General features: G+C 37.0%; 1 protein-coding gene across 1 annotated transcript in view; it reads right to left on the reverse strand.

The window, feature by feature from the left end:
• Nucleotides 1-20723, reverse strand: part of SLC25A12 (solute carrier family 25 member 12) — a gene marked incomplete at both ends in the record, with an annotated part of 51179 nt that overhangs the window by 9719 nt on the left and 20737 nt on the right. Inside the window, 8 exons of the mRNA XM_082001560.1 lie at nucleotides 6956-7036; nucleotides 7227-7279; nucleotides 10508-10666; nucleotides 11129-11213; nucleotides 16534-16618; nucleotides 17244-17337; nucleotides 18675-18809; nucleotides 19874-20024. Of these exons, the coding sequence (XP_081857686.1) occupies nucleotides 6956-7036; nucleotides 7227-7279; nucleotides 10508-10666; nucleotides 11129-11213; nucleotides 16534-16618; nucleotides 17244-17337; nucleotides 18675-18809; nucleotides 19874-20024 (843 nt within the window). The remainder of the gene's footprint in view (nucleotides 1-6955; nucleotides 7037-7226; nucleotides 7280-10507; nucleotides 10667-11128; nucleotides 11214-16533; nucleotides 16619-17243; nucleotides 17338-18674; nucleotides 18810-19873; nucleotides 20025-20723) is intronic.

A 20723-nucleotide genomic window follows, 5' to 3' on the forward strand; every position in this document is an offset into this window, starting at 1 on the left:
TATTATCAGTAGAAAACCATTTGAAAAGTTCTTTAATTACATTAACACTTTGAACACTTTGAGTATTCACAGAGTTGACAAACTTCTCAACAGGCAGCTTTCTCAAAAAGAGCTGTAGCTGTCAAGATAACTCAGTTAAATATGGATATTGTCTATCTGGACTTCTGTAAGGCCTTTGATACAATCCCCCACAACATCCTTCTCTCTAAGTTGGAGAGAGATGGGTTTGATGCATGGACTGTTGGATGAATGAGGAATTGGTTGGATGGTTCCATCTGGAGGGTACTGGTCAATGGCTCAATGTCCAGACGGAGATCGGTGATGAGTGGTGTCCCTCAGGTGTCCATATTGGGACCAGCACTCTTTAATATCTTCATCAGATGGGTTTGATGCATGGACTGTTGGATGAATGAGGAATTGGTTGGATGGTTCCATCTGGAGGGTACTGGTCAATGGCTCAATGTCCAGATGGAGATCGGTGATGAGTGGTGTCCCTCAGGTGTCCATATTGGGACCAGCACTCTTTAATATCTTCATCAGTGACATAGTGGGATCAAGTGTACCCTCAGCGCATTTGCAGATGACACCAAGCTGAGTGGTGCGGTTGACATGCCTGAGGGACGGGATGCCATCCAGAGGGACCTGGACAAGTTCAAGGAATGGGCCTGTGTCAACCTCATGAGGTTCAACAAGGCCAAGTGCAGGGTCCTGCACCTGGATCAGGGTAACCCCCAGTATCGGTACAGGCTGGGGGATGAAGGGATCAAGAGCAGCCCTACCAAGAAGGACTTGGGTGTCCTGGTGGATGAAAAGCTGGACATGAGCTGGCAATGTGTGCTTGCAGCCCAGAAGGCCAACCATATCCTAGGCTGCATCAAGAGAAGCATGGCCAGCAGGCCAAGGGAGGTAATTCTGCCCCTCTACTCTGCTCTGGTGAGACCCTACCTGGAGTCCTGCATCCAACTCCAGAGCCCTTAGCACAGGAAAGATATGGACCTGTTGGAGTGGGTCCAGAGAAGGCCACAAAAATGATCCAAGGGATGGAACACCTCTCCTATGAAGAAAGGCTGAGAGAGTTGGGGTTGTTCAGCCTGGAAAAGAGAAGGCTCCAGGGAGACCTTATTGCAGCCTTTCAGTATATAAAGGAGGCTTATAAGAGAGATGGGGAGAGACTTTTTAGCGGGGCCTGTTGCAGTAGGACAGGGGGTAATGGTCTTAAACTACAAGAGGGCAGATTTAGACTAGATCTAAAGAAGAAATTTTTCACAAGGAGGGTGGTGAAACACTGGCACAGGTTGCCTAGAGAGGTGGTAGACGCCCCATCCCTCAAAGTGGAGGGGACTCTGAGCAATCTGATCTAGTTGTCTGTGCTCATTGCAGGGGGGTTGAACTACATGACCTTTAAAGGTCCCTTCCAACCCAAACTACTCTATGGTTCTATTAGCAGTATGTACTTACGTACTTCTATCCAAGTCTTGACTTTTCATACTGTTATACTTGGAGCCTGGCAAACTTCTGCACAGCAGTGATTTGATACACAGAAAGAGGAGCACTGAATTCACTGGAGTTGCATGAATGTGTTAGGTCCTTAGACACATCACAGGTACAGGTAAGACAAGCAGTGATTTTAATATAAAACATGTAGCACAACAAAACTCACTTCACTGTTTTTTTTTTTTTTTAATGAATGCAAGGGTTGGTTTTTGTTTCGTTTTTTTTATTTTTTCCCCCAAGTAAATGGTTGCTGATCTATGAGAGGAAGAACATGTGAGGCAGACAAGAGTGCTGCCTGGGGAGCAAATGAAGAGCACTCTCCAGAGGAGGGTGCATAGGAGAATGACACAAAGAATCTCCAAATAAAAATGAACTGGCAGTGTGCAGGGTTGCAATTCAAATCTCCATGCTTCTGTGCAAGTCATTGGCAATCATCATCATTCTTTTTCAAAATATCTTACTTCAGCTGTCAGCTATATATGTTAAATACACGTGCACATGTATATACGCACAGAAGTATATATTGCAGTCCTTGAATTTCTTTTGGAGAAGGTGCATTAAATCTAAGTTTTCCCCCCATAAAAAGCTCCCTTCACACATAAATTACAACAGACACTTTAAAAAAGGTTGACAAATTTGTTTCTGAATGGAGGTTATTCATACACATCAAAAATACCAGCAATAAAAGCTTCTACTTAACCTTAATGTCATGTAAAATAACTCTACAAGGAGCAAATAAAGGAACTAAACCTGACAGCAAAGGTTATGAGAGAAAAGATGTAGTTTGAGATCCCACAGCAAACGCCCCATGACATGCCAAAGGCTGAAGGAAATACACAAATGACCCTGCAACATGAGACCTCTTGCCCTTTCCAATTCCACCCGAGAGGCATATGCTACAAAGGGGGAGAGGCCTATTTCAAGCCCTTCCTTCCTTCCTTTTTGAAACTACCACATCCTGTACCACAACTATGTCCCATACAAGCAGCAAAAATAAGATGTTACTTAAAACAGTCTAGTTTAAAAACATCAAAAGAACTTGCACTTGTTTCTCAAGGCAAAGCTGTCATTGTTCATTGCACCTACAGTAAGCTGACTGTCTCTTTTACTAAAGAATAAATTTCTCCCTAACTTTAAATGTCCACAGTTGAGATCAAGATAAAGCAGTAAAGTTTAACCCTGCTTCTAACTTTATCTGTTTAAAGTATATTAAAAGAAGCAGAGTATCTTCAAGATTTTGAAGGAAAAGTACTGACAGCTATAATTCTGTATTTTTGTGTTTGCTGCATAAAAAGAGTAACTTTTTAATTTTTTTCAAAAATAAATGTTTGACATGTTCCTATTTGCCTGATAAGCCTATATACGTTTGTATGTATGTATAAATGCCTATAAAAATTATTTTTAAAAATATAGCAAAATCTTTAGACTAAATGTTACATTTAATGTTTAAATATATAAGATATGGTAAATTTGGACTTCTATGTGTATGTATGTGCAAACACCCCCCCCCCATCCCTAATCATCAACAGATGCACCTCCAAGAAGGGTTCTTAGACCCTTGCTGTCTGGGACCCCACATCCTCTTCCACTCCTGCAGCATGAGTCAGAAACATCTTTCTGATGAAACAGGATTCATTCATTCAAAATGCTAACCATGATGCACACTGCGCTGAGGGGAAGAATCCATTTTTTTCCTGTGTAACTCATAGGAATTACAGGTTAAAATCACAGCATCTTTGTTTACTGTAACAGTACTTATGAATCATTTACATAGCATTAGACGTCTACTTCAACATTGCTTCCCAACTGAGGATGAACAGTTGCCCTGCAGCATCTTGCCCTTCACCATGTACTCACATGTGTCATGCGTGTAAGTTCCTTTGAGAAGCACTGTCCATATCGGGTATGCGCTCTCTGCTTCCCCAGCCGCTGTCGGGATACAGGAAAGCATTGCCGAAGCCTCACTCAGTCCCCCTGCAACTCAAAGCTAATGGTAGCTGAAAACTCCAAAGGCAAGAATGCAGGCTAAGCACTGAATTACAATGAAATGTAATTCAATTAATCACAGTAACAGTAGGGAAAGAAATTGTTTGCTCTAACATGCGTAAGTTGCGGATAGTGCTGTTGATGATTAACAAACCAGCATACTCTCAGGAAGGTAGGAAGATGGGATATCAATTTCATCCATCAGGGACCAGCGCCCTTTCATTGACAGGTATGACCTGACCGCTGTAACTGAGCTACCCCACATAGCTGTTATGCAGCTTTCAAATACAGCTACAGCTTGGGAGCAGCTGGGAGTGTTTGAGCTCTGACAGATCAGACCCTACACTTCCCAATGACATTTACATTGCCCAGCGGCTAGCAGGTAGGTTTCAAGGAGCACAGGCCACGGGCTGCCTGTGGGAGGTCCCTGCCCTGCAGTAAGGAAGGAAAGACAACAGACAGGCAGCTGACCATATAAACAGGCCACTGTGCGAGCGGATAACTTTGTTAACAGCTATGAAAATGAAGACATTTCCTCTTATGGGGAATGAGAGTTTACTCCATAACCTTACGTGAGCCGAGAATAATCGGAGCCCAAGAAGTAAGATCTTGGCCAAAGAGATTCAGTCTCTCAGAGTTACTATTTCTGGAGGAGGCACGTGTCTGTGGGCAGCCCCTTTGCTGGATGGTATAGCACTTCTTGCAGACACTCCAGAGCTGAGGATACTGAGCCACTTACACAGGTTTTCTTGAATCACTACTGTCTTAATGTCCAAGTTTTCACCACCAGTCCTCATGTGTGGAACTTAGAAGACTGTAACACCATACATGGCTTTGATATGGCACTGCCATCCAGAGAGAAGAATTTGCTAGGTCTGCTGGAGCCCTTCCCAAGCTGACTCCACTTCCTCAGAAGAATTTTTTTTGCTCCCGCTTGAGGACTGTGGCATACACAATGTGCTTCTGTATGGCTAGCAAGAGGGTGGGCCTTCAAAGGTCAGGAAGGCCTCTGCTGGAAACTCTAGAAAATGGCTGAAAATATGGCTTGCTCATCTTGCTCATCCACTACCAGTTCCATACGAGAAATGATGAAAAAATATATTATTGCTGTTAATCAGGAGAAGGTTCAACACTAAACACACCAAGTGATGGTCAGAGATAGTAATAAGTACATCTCCTGAGAACTACATATGGGCATAATGCTGTTTTTTTGATGTTAGGACAAGGTGAAAAGCATGTTTTGCATTTAGCCTGTATTTATACTGTACTATTAGCAAAAAAATTATTTAAGTGTCAAACGATAAAGAAAACCCACAAAAAACAAGCTACGCAAATCCAAAAGCTGAAAATAATTTTGGCATATATAAAACCCAAACAGTCCCACAGTAATGCATCATTTTGTACTAACAGAGAGCAAATGAACGGAATAAAGGAAACATGAAGAAGAAAGGTAGCATGACCCAAAACTGAAAGTCTTGCATGCCCCTGTACATAGAAATGGACTAAGCTTACTTGTGGCACTTCCTAGGATGTAACTGTTGGTTATGTCTTGTAATATTTTGTACAAAAACAGTATACAATGAACACCAGAAGTCCGAAGATCAACACGATTTCCAAGCAAGACAACATAGAAAAGAGCTGTCACAATTAGGATGAAAAAGACTGAGGATGAGAAAGACTAACATATCAACTTGCTACCCCTTTAGTCAACTGATACTTTCAGACTTTTAAAATAATCTTTATAGGCTTGCTAATAAAGATTCTGGTATTTAGGAAGAAGTGAAATTGCTAAAATGGAGCTAAGCAGCCGTACAAACAGAGAAGTCATCAACTGGTAAGATATCAGATGATCCAGAGGAGGCTACAAAGAAATGAACATTCCTGAGGTTGCTAAACTGTGGCGAACTCTTCACCTACAAAGGCCAACTTTGTTTAAAATTCTCCCAGATTGAGTGAGATAAGTATTATCTTGAAGAAGAAGATGAGAATATCAGCTAAGACAGTCAGCTAGAAGAAAGTGTTGTGTTTGGGCAGGTTATAAATCTGCTCAGCTTCACAGAAACATCGAAATTTCTGAAAGCTTATCTGAAACTCAAATTTCTCCCCAATGAATGTTTGCATGTTAACTACAGTAAGACAATAAAGCTATTTTGAAAAAGCAGTACCTACCAGGAAGTGGAAAAACCTCTAATGTGGATTAAATTTAATATTATACATTTCGGTACAAAAGAATGTAAAATAATAAAACTTATTATCAGATGTTTGATTTTAATTATCAATTTAACCACAACACAGAGAAAAACACTAATGAATTATATTCACTTCTGTTATAAATTACCTGTATGTGTTTTTGGTGCTAGTGAGCTTTCCAGAAAAAGGTTAGTCTTTTGCTAGCTATACATCACAGCTGCTTTCTCACATTTCTCAGAAAATAAAATCTGTACACTGACAGGTGAAGACTCAAGCAAGTACCAGGCTGCCAAATTCAATCAGTCAGAACTATAAGCAGCCTCCCTTCAGGGCTGCTTCTTTGAATTAAAAGTTTGCAGAGGTCAACAACCTTTCTGCCCCAGGTTTTGTTGTAAGCTGAGGAGGTTTTATACCAGCCTGTCAGCCTACTCAACTGGAAGTTATTAGTGTTCTCCACTACAAAAGTAACCTAACTCAAGCCTTAAACATTTTATAGGGTCAACAACTGTCAGGGAATCCCACAAATGAAATTAGACAATGTGCAAAACCAAAAGAAATCTATCATCTATATCAATTCAATCCACTTACAGTTTGCTAAGAAATCCACTGAATTACAGCCCTCAATCACAACGAAAACACAATTTGTTTTTGAACTGTATTTAGATGATGGATGTAGTTAGCGTCTGGAGTAATGTAGCTACATATTATACAAACTCATTTAAACAGAAAATTCCCTCATACATGTTATCTGAAAGGCAAGACTACATTGTTCAGTTTGTCCACATTTTCACAAACAGAAAAATCTTACACATAGGAAGTTGAAAAGTGTATTTCTTTTCCTTCTTAAAATCTTCAGCAATAAATAGATTTTTTAAACTGTTCTAGCTCCCCCCCTACCCTGAAGGAAACTCGAACATAATTTCTGTAATCCATTCTCAAGGAGTACCTGTATCTTTCCAAACTAACCATGAATGCCAACCCAAGCAAAAGTATGGAAAGGGAGAAAAGGCACCCTGTCTTTAACCTTTTGTGAATAAAACCACTGCTGAAACTGAAAGTTAGAAACTGGGCCAAAAGAAGTTGTTCAAGCATATAATTCCAAGGGAACCCAACTCAGAAGTATGCAAAGCTTTCCAAACAGTAGTACTATTTTTAGTTCTTGTGACTGGGAGAAAAAAGAACAGTTCTGCTGAAATTGAGAAAGCACACCCATTAACTGTTATTCCAACTGTACTGCACCTGACTGAGAATCGATGTTGCCTAGGAATACAGGACAGATACTTACACAGCCTCCAGCAAGGACCTCTGCAGGGAGTGGAATGGAACCATCTTTCTTAGTAAATTTGTCTCTGACAAAGTCATTAACCTAATAAAGATACAATACATTACATACAATTTTAAGTTATTTTTCCTCCTTATTAACATATATCGAGTACATCTGTAACCATATATATTAGAGTGCTTGTAAGTGGTCATCTTTCACACATTTTAGGAAACAAATCCTGTGTAAGTTAACAAACAAAAGGATGCCAGGGGAAAAAAAAAAAGATACGTACAGTTAGCTTAATAGCCTTTTCTGGAGCAACACCTATCAGCTGTGGTAACAAGCCTATAGAAACAAAGACATCATAAGGCAACATTATCTTCCTAATACAGAAACTAGTATTTTATAAGAGCTCTACAGAAACACCTTTCTGCACATGGGATATCCTTTGAGGTGGATGGCATTTATGTATGTGATGCTGCTACAGAAGTGCATATTCATACCAATACAATTTTATATTAAGATTTCTGTTGAAAATAGTAATGAAAAGGGTGACCAGATCTGCCTTCCACAACCAAGTCAAGCCTGACGCTGTTGCTGTACAGAAGAAGCAAAGTGTAAGGACTGAACATGCATCTTGTATATGTCTACTACAAAAGAGTTCATTTGACTTTCTTAGCCCCTTAATATCATTTTTCCATAAAGCTTGCAATTGCTTTTTAAAGTAGGAGAGTAATTGTGAGATATAGACATGACTATGATAAATTATCAACTCACTTCCACTTGACTCACTAACCTGAGTTTTCTGAAGGCTCCATTCAACTAAGGATATAAAGGGTTTTTGCTTGTTCAGTCCAACACGGTAGCATGAACTGCTTTAAACCCTATTACTATTAAGTATTTTTTATCTCACCAAGAGGAAGCATTAGTGGACAGAAAACGATTTTGAAAAGGCCCTTGCTCCTGGAAAATAGCTACTATCAACATGAACTGCCATTTGTCAAAAGCACATACACCTTTCTAGGAACTAATAGGTTTAAGAAAAAAATCAGTAGATGGCAGTCTTAACTTCCTAACATACAAGATTAAAACAGCATCTGTTATTTTTAAATCCATTTTCTCCATGGTAATTTTGGCATATGTATAGATTATAAAACTTAAAAGGCTTATTTTTATTAGAAGTGGTTATTCCATGGTTAGGGAATATCAATTTGTCAAAAGTGTTTGCCAGTTAACTAACAAAAAATCCCATGCTAATTATATCAAGTATCAGACAACAACAACAAAACTATATCGATGTAGCTTTCCACTATCCATTAAGTGAAAAGAATAATAGCTAAACATTCATAAAGAATGTTCAAAATTTCCAAAAGCACTCAGCCTGCAGAATTTTTATACTACTGCATTAAAAGGAAGCTCACAGCAAATGTACCTAAATAGAAAGTGCAGCAGTTAATATATGCAGTGTAGTGTTTTCTTCCAACATAGTACTTTCTGTGTGATTTACAGACTTACTATGCTGAGGAAAGGTAGTTATTAAATACAAAGAAAGGTTGACAATAACAAAAAGAAATGCTGCCCTCCCAGCTTTTCTCATCTGAATTTCTCATCTACCATGAAAAGAAAATCCAGCTCTGCAGTGCCTACATTTTAAAAACCCAAAACTACCAGACAAAACACCACAAGACAATCCCCCCCCCTCCTTCTATGCAGCTGAACTCGTTGAGCACACACATTCAGTGTGTCAGAGAACCTGGGACCCTGCATGGTCTAGTGAGGGACCTTAGAAGATACATCATTAGTTCTGAAGTTGGATGCCAAGTGTGTCAAGTGTGTCATAACTTTTTTAACCAAAAATTTTAAGTTTTTATATAAAAATATGAACTTTCCAGTATGCATTCAGGTCTATTTTTTAAACTGCAGTAAACGACTACATGTACCATTATATTAAAATACAATTAGGATAATCCGTCTCAGGAATACAAGAAGCCAGTAACAGACACACAGCCAACTCCATGAATGTTTCTGTTGTTTAGTTCCATATACTTCCACAGACCATGTAATTCTGAGTCCAAGACCTTAGTAACATGACGACCATTAAGTGTAACATTTTCAAAACAACTACAAGAACTTCTTTTGCTAAACAATCTTAAAGACAATCATTAAACAGACTATTAAGAAATTTAACAAGCTGACATTCTTTCAAACAAGCAGATTTTTTTCTCAAGTGTAAAGCATTGCTTTTAACTCATCAGTGGAATCATCCTTGATTTCAAAGCGTTTGCGAAAGGTTAGAAAACAAAAATAAACGTAACAAATGATCAGCTTTAGAAGCTGCCGTGCAAAACCATGTGGTTGGGGGTGGGTGGGAAGAGAAGAAAACAATACTGTAGAACAGCACCGTAGAAATAGTCTTATAAATGTAACTCAAGGAGTATTTGCTTTTGTGAATGATTTAGCAACAAAAAAGGAAAACAATTTACAAGTAAAATGTAATTTACAGAGAATACAGCTATTTCATTAACATTTTCACTGACATATTCTTACCTCTACTCACTTGCATAGCTAAATCCTGCAAGATTACAAAAAACTCTTTAGCCAGAATCCACAGACCTTCACATGCAAAAACTTCTCAGATGCTGTCTTTAAAGGACACTGTCCAGTGTCTTCATTGACAGAACACATTGCAAAGCAGAAAAAAAGGCTGTGACCATCACAAAAGTGAGTGGCTTTGCTCCAACTAAAAAAAAAAGTGTGCCAATTGATAAATACCTTACTGATCCTTATGAAAATCGTGCACTTCATTAAGTTATGTCAAATGACAAATAAAAATAAGAGAATGCAACTGAATATCCATTTCAGAGGACTGGCTAGGATGTACCCTCTATGTAAGTCACCTTATTGATGTAATAAAAACCCTTTCAGAATCTTCTCCTAAGCTAAAACAAGATATAAGATAGCTTTCAGCCTAACTGATAAAACTGATAAAAAGTTGCTTTGAATTCTTAACCTATATTTTAGAGAGGTTTTCTTCTTTTTTTAAATTACAACATTTATGAGTTCTACTGTTGATATTTTAAAGTAAAATAGAGCACATAATACAACAGTAGTCTGTGATTTCTTGTTCACAGGATAAAATCATAAAACAAGTCCCACTACCTGCAAAAGTATGAGGCATAAGATCTGGCATCCAGTTTAACAGGCAGACTTCAAAATTACTGTCTTTTGTCTCTTAAGAAAAAATATTTGCAGGAAAATGGATCTTTATTCCTCAGATGCTAATCTGCTCCTGATGTTTGCCTCCAGCCAAAAGTTACAATCCTCAGTTTGTGATATAACAATCATGTCCACAACACTCACACCCCACAAATTAGGACTTTTTCCCTGCAATTGTTTATGAACACTACTCAAGAGAAGATAAATATTGAGCTGTATGAAACAGAAGCAAAATTGTACATGATATCAAGTTTCCTGGTTTTCCCATGAGAAACTAGCTGTTGAGGTATTAAAAAAAGAAAAAAAAAGAGGCAGAAAATCCCCAACTTGATGTATATCTATTGTTTATTCACTTACCTCTGTAAAGACCAAAAAAGCCTTCAAAACGCAAAACCTTTTTAAAGCAGTCAAAGCTGTTTTTATACATCAACTCTCCTACGACTGAACCAGAGGAGCGCTGATTCTGCATACGAGTTTTCACCAGGTCTATGGGATATACCGCAGTAGCGCCAACAGCTGTAAGAAAGCATTTGGAGTATTATTTCTGCAACATTGTTGGTGTAGTATATAATTATGATGATGATTTTCTACAACATTTATTTAAACACAAAGAATACATAAGGTGGCAAGGTCTCTGATATGTTGGAAGTAAGAAAGGGCAACACTGAATGTCCAGAAAAAACTCTCAAAGAGAACGGCTTACACTATTGAATAAAACAAGGCGCGTAGAACAAAGAAAACCAATCTGAATTACCAGTAAGGAAACTTGTTACTGGAGTGGAGTTTCAGAGGACTGTGGAGGGATACTATAACAGAAGTGGTAAGAGGAGAAAGAGAATGGCAAAACCAAAAGTGGTTCCACCCTCCAATGCTTCACATGTATAACCAAGAAATGCACCTTAGATGAGACCAAGTAGTTTGGCAAGACAGTGTTAAACTAATCCAAGCTTGAAAACAGAAAGCAGAAATATTACTCACCGCCAGCAATTGAGCCCAAAGTGAACCTGTAAGCTGACTCAGCTACCTGGAGCCAGATAGGCCTGCCTAATTCTCCAAAAGATTGCTGTGTGAAGAGAAGAAAAGAAAAGAAAAGTAAAAAAAGCTTGAAAAATCTGCATGGGAAAACAAAGATGCCTGTGAATTGGCTTTTGTAACAGAAAGAATCTGATAAAAATTGGTAGCTTTGTGTTACAGAGGAAAAAACAAAAAAGAAATTACTATGTAACTTCCATTATGCCTAATGAATGAAGCACATTTTTCAAATACTCCTTTCAGAAAATATTCTTCCTTACATATTCCTGGTATAACTGAAACAACTATGGTCAGGAAAAAGCAGACAGAAGCTCAAACCAACTTTGCTACTTTCCATTCTGTTGCTTTTGAATTTGTCTGGCGTGGAATCCCCTTTTGGCTCAAATAAAATTCAGTATCTCAAAAGGAATTCAGCATCTCACAGACAGCATCTATCAGCATAGGCTATATTTTAAGATTACATATACATTAATACATAGCATAAACATGACATTTCATGTCTTCAAAACAAGCAAAAAGTCAATTATTCCACAAAGTATTCTCCACAAGACTTTTTCAGGCAGTTCATAATTTACAGATACAATGATGACCTCACACACTTCAATTGCATACACTACTATAAATGTACTAGTGTTCTAGATAAATACAAGTCTGCACAGAAAATAGCTGCAGAGATTCATAACAGTATTATTAAACGATTATTATTAGAAACAAGGTAACTGATAAACAAGATGTAAGTGTTCACAAACTTGCACCATCAAATATGCAAGATGGGCCAAATTTTTGTTCCAAATGTAAATAAGGGGATTAGAAAAGAATTTATCCTATGCAGTATAACCTGTCTGGGTTATATAAGTGGCCAAGATATTAACTGTTAAATTCCATCTTAAAGCAGATACTGAAGCCAATCTCCCAAACACAAACCTGCTTTTCTTAAAAGCACCCTGTACCATTAGCAGATGCACTCCTGACAGCACAGCTGGAATGTATACAGACCTCAGACAGCTACGGGCGGCTTTGCTCTGATGCACATCATGAATTCTACACAAAGATGATCGCATGCACGTTTCACAGCTAACTCACCAAGGCTACTTAACTAAGTTATGTGCAGCTTACTGAAGCTCTGGAAAGTGGAATATCCACAGAAAGACAGCATGTACCTCAGTGTAAGCTACTCTGTTTGGACTGGTATTACATTGGATGTGCAAAAACGTGCCTTTATTGCATAATGTTACACTGTATATACACAATGTAGGACGAAAGTCTATGAGATTAAGATGGGATCATTACTTGGAAAAAAGCCATGAATTGTATTTTATACAGCTTTTCCACAGAAGAAAAAGATACAACTACCACCATTTCCTTTCACATGACATTTTCCTCCCCCAACAACATAGCTTAACAGAGAAGAACAGAAATTCTGGGTAGCACCAAAATTATAAAATGCACATGTGGACCAGCATAAAAAAGCATAAATCAAACATATTGCCTTTACAAGCAAATAGAAGCAATAAATCTGAAGAAGTCCTCACTAGTCTCAAAACACTAAAATTTCCTGATCTTAAAAAGAAAAAAAAAAAATCACAATGAAAACAAAACAACCACCAGAAAAATCTCTAAAATACTCTTTTGATTTATGTAAATAAAACACACATGCAACAATACTACCCAAAAAAGGCTTAGAAACAGGACTGGTTCTTCATTCCACAAAAGTTTTCTCCTAGTTTAGCACACCTGCTTCCTTTTAGCTGTTTTAAGGTTATTCTTTTTCTTCTAAGCTCCACAGAGTTCTCATCAAAATCCGCTCATTACATTCAGACATTCATCTTAATAAGTATGTCACTGGATGTTAAAAATCAAATTCTTTGTGAAAGAAATGGCACTTTTATATTACTAAATAAGTGTCCACAAAGTTTGCAGTGTACTTGTGTGTTCAGATGGATATGTAAATGAATGTAATTAGAGCTATAGCTTTCAAATCATGAATATTTATAAACAGAAAATTACTGTAGCTGTCATCCTCATAGCATATTCAGCTGCTAGGCTTTAAGAAAATCGTACACAATGAAAAAATTGACAATAAAGTAAACATGGTTGAAAGCAAGCTAATTTCCATTTCCACGAAACCTACAAAGATACAGTGAGTTTATGTAAAATTTAGATTTCCCTTTAAGAAGGAATTTTAAAATCACATAAAGTGATTACAAACTTGTTTTCATTTTCCAGGGGCAGCTGGAGCTCACTGGGATAATATTCTCTCTTCCAGAAAGGGATATCTTTCATTTTATTGATACAGTTAAATAAAGTAACATAAGGTTAACTTAGGATAAGGTCTAGTAAAAGACTGTTCCTTATAAAACAAAGAAAATGAAATTACTTTGCTTTCTGCTGTGCTCTCTTAACACAGAATGTCGAATAGGATGAAAATATAATGTATTACTCCAAGAGCGTGAAAAGAGTATATTTTGTTCTAGTGATGAGCAGAACTTTAATCGATGAGCTCATTTTGTAACAGCGTCAAGCTACAAAGGTAATTCGGAAGTGTAAAACAAAACAAGTTAGTATTTTGTCTAGTCAGAAAGGCAAGTGCCACAAAGACACCAATTAAAACCAAAGCTGGCAGTTCAGAATGTAATTACAAAACTCTGTATTTCTCATTAGTCTGGATAAACATTGTGTATACATTTCTGCATCAATCCATTCCATCGTTCCTGTCTTGAGGAATCCACAGGAAGGCTGTTACCATTAAGTAGGTTTTAGACACCTATTTCATTGTCTCAGATATGTCTAATCGTCTAAGGACAACAAAGGAGTAACACTAAGAACAGACCAGGTGCTGTGTTCCAGGCCAGTTTGTTTGAAAGAGAACTGAATGATCAAATCCACCTGTTGTAATAACAGTAACCAAAATACACTCAAAGTCCCACATATGGAAGACTTGCTATATTCCATATAAGATCATTTTCAACCATAGCTGTTGAACTAATTCAAGATTTGCCTGTCACTGATATGCATACTAGATTTTGTAGTGGATGTGATTGCTTAAAGGAACCTCCTTGCAATATGCATAAAAAGTGAGATGAAAAATAAAAGGCTTTGTAAACACAAGCTTTCATTTTCAGAGTCCTGGGACCCCTCATCCACTGGCAAATACAGTACATACATGTGACGAACAAGGCACGGGTGATTCTGTCACTGCACTGCCGCGTCACCTCAGTCCACCCTGCAGCAGTACTACCTGTCACTGGCATCACCACGGTAAAGAATCCAAATTTCACTTTATGGGAGACAGTGTAGCTTTGGAATGGCTGACAAAGTTATTGCTGCCAGCTGCCTGTCCTCCTGCCCCAACAGTCCAGATGGCTGAGCTACCTGGGAATCAGTTGCTGAATCACTGCAATTCAGCAGCAGCATTTTAATGCAACTCATCACCAGCGTCAGATTGCCATAAACGCTGAGCTGCAAGATGTGGCCATTCAGCAGCTGAGTCATAAGAAGCTCAGCTGTCTGCATACCAAGTGAGGTATGGGCAGCCTGGAGCAGAACCCAGCCCAAGCCAGGCTATGCCCACTTGGGAATCAGAGCCCTTAGATGTCTTGATAGGCACCCCATAAACTCCTAATACAGACTGAAAGAGAGAGAATTGGAGTTGTTTAGACGTTGTAAGAAAATGGGAACCTTCTGGATGAAAACAAATTTATCTACTGAGTACACAAAGATGTATTTGGTCAGAACTCTGGGATATGCTCATACAAGATCTTAAGAATTAGATATCCTACCTCCCTTCGTATATTACAGAGGGAAAAGGGACGTGGAGACATCCTTGGAGCAAAACGCACTGGTTCAGATGAACACTATTGTATTCTCTTGTAAAGCTTACTCAAGAATGTACAGCTCTGTGTAGAACTGCAATTTCTCATAAAGTTCTAACAGTAAAAATAAACAAAAGCATCAGGAACTTTTAAGATCAAATCCTGGGTTTTTTTGTTTTGCAGAATAAACACTAACATGCAACCAGCCCCTGTATTTTATGATTATGCAACCATGTAATTCACCATGTATGTATGTCTTCCTTTCTGAATCTGCTATGTAACTGTTCCAAGGATTTTCCTGAGTGCATTATTATCTTTACATTATTAACAGTTGAGTTAATTCCCCCTGAACTACTCTCATGAGAGCAGTCCCCTACAAAACGCTCCAGAAAAAGGATTTCTCTGGAATATATATGGAATGGAACAGAATGGAATAGAATATTTCTATTAGCAGCACAGCAGATGCCCCATTATGTTGCAAGCTTCAGTATCAGCAGTAGTCCAGGTTCAACCTTAGATGAAAGTTAAGGTAAAATTTAATTCATAACTTAACTAGAGTTAGACAGATCTGCTTGCAAAAGAAAACCTCTCAGATTATATGTTGAACCAACAATATAGTGAAGATAAGTCCCCAAAATCTAGATTTGCTTTTAACACAAATTTGCAATATATACTCCTGAAAGTGAGCAGCATGGTACGCAGTAACTGTGGTGGAAAGCCTAAACATAAGCGAAACACCCGCATAATGTTTGTTCCTAAATCTTCAGTTCTTACAGTTGTGAAAAGAGCCATCAAAGTAAAAACCAATTTATATTCAAAATCTTCCTGCACAATCTGGGATTCTTACGCTGTACTACACATACTGTTGTGGTATATGTATATATATAATAAGGAAGCTATGACAAAAGCAAAGCTAGAAAACATGAATGTAAAGGTCTAGTGAAATAGAGGGTTTAACATTCTACTCCAATATTTTTCATCTTCTAATTCTACCCTTATCATCAGGCCCAATAAATCTGAATTCCCCTTCTACTGTCTACGTCAGATAACCAACAAGTACAGTAAAATTCAATGATCCTTTTAGATAAATGGTTAAGCCAATCAATTAATCCAATCTTTCAAAAAAGAACATATTTATAAGCCTTGCATTTAATATTCATATTTTACTATGTAAAAATAATATCAGTATTATTATATAATATATAATAATAAATAATAGAATGTTATAAAATTACAGAGTTAGACTACTTAGTAAAATGAAAGGCTTTTTCAGGAGTGAACAAATGTATTCACACTAAGGAATCCAAGTATCTATACATGGTCATACCTGAACAGGCCACACTTCAATATGAAATCTAGTATCTTGTTTAGACACATACTCGGTAGTCTGCCCCTTTTCCATCCTTATAGCAATACACACAGCATGCTTCATGTGTTAGGAATCTGTTTAAAGCGTTTTATTCTTATTTTTCATATGCAAGTACACATAAACACTCACTTAACTTCAGCAATTTTATTGTATATATCACTTCTACCTACCTGCCTCTGGAGTTCTGCCAAGTTGTAAGGTAATGCACCTTCAGCCAGCGGTGCTATTCTCTCAATATCTGCCAAAGTTAAGCGCCTTTACACAAGCCAGAGAAAAGCAAATTACTGTTAGATAAAACATAAAACATATTCAATACAGTATTCCTGGCCACACCCCATAGAATACATCCTGAGTTTAAAAAAAACCCCCTGTCATATCTGAATGCATGTCTAAGAAGTCTGCTACACTGCAATAAAGAATCCTTGGGAGTTAGAAGGGCATTCTCTTCTTGTAGCTCACAAGTGGAGATAAAAGGAGTTAGGATTATTCAGAAGCAAGTTCTTGTAATAAAGGATATAATACACAAATTAAACAATTTCTAGGTATTCCTATCTAAGATTTCATGTGTGTTAAAAGGCCCACGCAAAACATCATCAATACTTAAAGTTAGTAATACCAGTGTATTGTAGCCTTTTGGAACCACCGTAATGTATTTTGCTATTTTATATGTATACCTATAATACAACAATTAATAATTGTGCTTGATGTACTCAGTTCACTTACAAAGCCCATGCATATACCAAAGTCAGTTTACATTGAATAAATTACTGTAATGAAATACAATGGAACATACAACTTTTTAAAATTAAGATGAAAATTAGTAGTTTTCACACAGAAAACAGCAAAATAATGATTGTACAATGATTAATTATTATGTTACCCAGTAACACTGTATAAATCTGCAAGTTGGTAGAGAATATCTATTTCCAGTGGTGTAACTTGCCCAAATCGGATTGCAGAGTGGGTAAACTCCTCTGTAATTAAAAGGGAAAGAGAAATAAAATAATTGTGTTATTTGTCAAATTACATTTTCAAATGCTCACAAATAACTTCAATATCATAAAAATGAAATCTATCACCAAGAAGCAAAATCCATAATGCAGAAGGAAAAGGATATCTTTAGACGAACTTCTATCTTAAAAAAGGTCTTTGCAACACAGAGCAAGTCTGACTCCACAACTCTGATTTACAGTGAGAATTCATCAGTCAACAAAACCACTGATATTAGCAAGCTTAATTAAACCACACCCACAATTTCTGATTCGTGTTTCTGAAGTTCTGCAAAACAGAACAGAACAATGGTCCATTATTCACAGCTTTAAGGGCAAGATGTCCAGATTCTTTGTGACATGTCCAGATTCTTTCTCTGCTAGCTCTGAATGACCCCAAACTTAGGTATTCATCTAGCCAATTTACATGACACGTTCATGACATAATTGGCAAGCTACAGTAAACAAGTCTGAGCAGTAAAAACACAGTAACTTTTTTTGAAAACACAAATCCAAACAAGATGTATTTATGCACCTACACCAAAAAAACATTGCTAGGCAATTTGTTAGCACAATTTGGAGGATGAGGACAGGCATTTTATGCTTTCCTTTAGCAACAAAGTAGAGTATATGAACATAAGTTAAACAAAGAAGAAAAAAAAAAAAAAAGGAACTTGGCATGCTTTTTACCACACATAGGCTTGGCTGGTCCGATCCATACAGGTAATAAAATCGGTGATAAAATCGGTCATAATATGACTACAATCCACTCATGCCTGCAGCAGGACTGAAATATGGCAACCTTTCTTATGCAAATGGATTAGCTATGTCCTAACAGATATAAATGATATATTAAACCACTCAGGCAAATAAGCACTAAGTTTTTGTAAATTTTTACCATTTTTCTAAAGGAGATTTAATCATGGATAAAATAAGTACAGCTAAAACAACATGATGATCACTGATGATGGATTTTCAAATTTAATCCATTCTATCACATTCCCTAGGAACTTTCTTTCTCTAAGCAACCATGCATCCCTTTCAAGGAATAGTAAAATCCTCAATAATATACTGACTTGCAGTTACCCATTCAAACTAATAAGGCTAACATGGCTCCTGCCAGAATCCCAATCCTTCTCATTAACGAGGTAGCTGAAAATCATTGCTAACCTGTGAGGATGAAAATCACCCTTTGAACACTTTCACAGGAGCCCGACCCTGCATACTATTGCAGCTTCTTACTTGCCTTAAGCCACATGCAACACCAGATTACAAATTGGACAGAATTTAACAATTAAAAAAATGTAGGAAATATACTTTACCTTTTGTGACTTCAACATCTTTTCTTGTACCTGCTATATTACTGTATATCTTCCTAACAAGATCCATGTTATTCAAAAGGGCATTAAATGCATTGAAATAGGAGAAGCTGACCTGATGTGAAACAGTTCCACCAGCTACCTTTAAAAATTAAATGAATGCAGTTAAGTGCCTTAAGCCCTTTTACAACATCTTATTACAAATTACAGAAACATCCATTTGGGCAAATAAGGAAAGTATTAAAGATATCTTTCTATTCCTGTAATTTTAAGATCTTTTTAATAGAAACATGATGGGACAATTATTAGACAGGATACTATTTTTTGCTAAAAAATCGAACATTAAGAAACAATCAGGAAATAATCATATAAGCAGATTATTATTCAATTTATCTGATACACACACTAGAGGTGTCACAAAGTATTTTTCTAATACTCTCTATTTCTAATAGAGAAATGTATTTAAATGCTACTTTAGATAAATGCACTGCCTTCTTGCATCACATACAGCAGGGAGCATTTACTTCAAAGTCTAAAGTTAGTAAATACTATAGATTTTATGGAAGGTGGTATGCCTTATTAGTTAGGCAAGGCAAGATTTATAGGTAAAATAGTAAGATAAATGTTATTATACTTTATATAACTTTCATTCTTATGTACTTTTTATACTATATACTTTTAGTTTATAACTGTTATGTCATTACTTTACCTACAGATCTTGCCAGACTATCTCAGACTATGCCATTCTACCTCTAGAGTCTACATACTGATTTTCCAAATTCTGATCTGAAAAAGAAAAGAATGCAAGAGTATATAAAAGGACAAAACTGTAAACAGTCTCCACCTTTTAAGATCTGTCATATATTCAAATATAAAAATTAGATGCTTTTGTCCTAAATGAATGATCTTTCTGTGCCAAGTTCAGTTTGCCCTGCTTTAGTGGACACTAAACACTTTTAGTGCACTAACTCAAAGTGCTTCCAGTGGCATTTTAAGCAGTAAACCAGGTTGCCAAACTCTCCCACTACTGCAGCCAAGAAGTGCTGCCATGTTTCACCCTGCCCACTCTATTATGAAGGTGAGAATCTCTAGCACTAAGGCAGTGATTAAATAGGTAGGAGAAAACAAAGTGGAAGAGAAGCAGTAACATCTTAAAATATTACAGGTATTAAACCCTCAACGAAAGGCACTTTTCTTCACACTTACTGAAACTAAATTTTCTTCGACAAATGGAGTTAGCATATGCGAGCGAAGGGTAACCATGATGTCATTGAAGTCCAGCCCAGTTATCATACCACTTTTATTTTTGTCCTTCAATGCAAAGGCTTGTCTTGCATGTTCTGACTGCAGCTCCTATAATGAATATTCAGAAATAGCAGATTAGAAGCAAATTCTGTAACTCACTGCTCACAAAACTCACACTTATTTCATATTCTTACAGTATGCCTGAATACATCTATGCATGTAGACTACAGCACGATTGCAGTTTAAACTTAAAGGCCAGCTCAACTAAAACAAAAAGTCTGCATACTGATTCTATCCACAGATTCATTCCTCTGTCAAAGAAAAAGCCTCAATTCAACTGAAAGGAAATACACTAAATTTCACTACATTATTTGAGAAATAAACTTCACATACCCATGTCCTGTCTGCTATCTATTCCTTTATTAAATACTTAACTGCCAGATAAAATTCTGATATTGATCTTAAAGACTTAAAGTGAGCTGATCTCTTACACACCCAAGATGATATATGACTGGGCTAACTTATTGAAAAGTACCTAATAATAAACAGGAGGACAGTGAAAATTATATAATATATAGATTGCCCCCAACAGCTACCTCCTATAATGTCAGAAATGGTCACTCATTTCAGGTAATTTAAAACTCCTATACAATCTGTAAAAACCTTCATATAAAGCACACTGCAGTAACCTAACCTCAAGATAATAATGATGGTTGTAAATTCTATGTCCAGAAAAAGTTTTTTCCTTCTATTCAAGCAAACAATAAAGCACATTTACCTGTCATTTAGACCTCTAGAAGCAGCTAA

The sequence above is a fragment of the Phaethon aethereus genome (assembly GCF_964289735.1).
Source record: "Phaethon aethereus genome assembly, chromosome: 6".
In the NCBI taxonomy this organism is placed as follows: Eukaryota; Metazoa; Chordata; class Aves; order Phaethontiformes; family Phaethontidae; genus Phaethon; species Phaethon aethereus.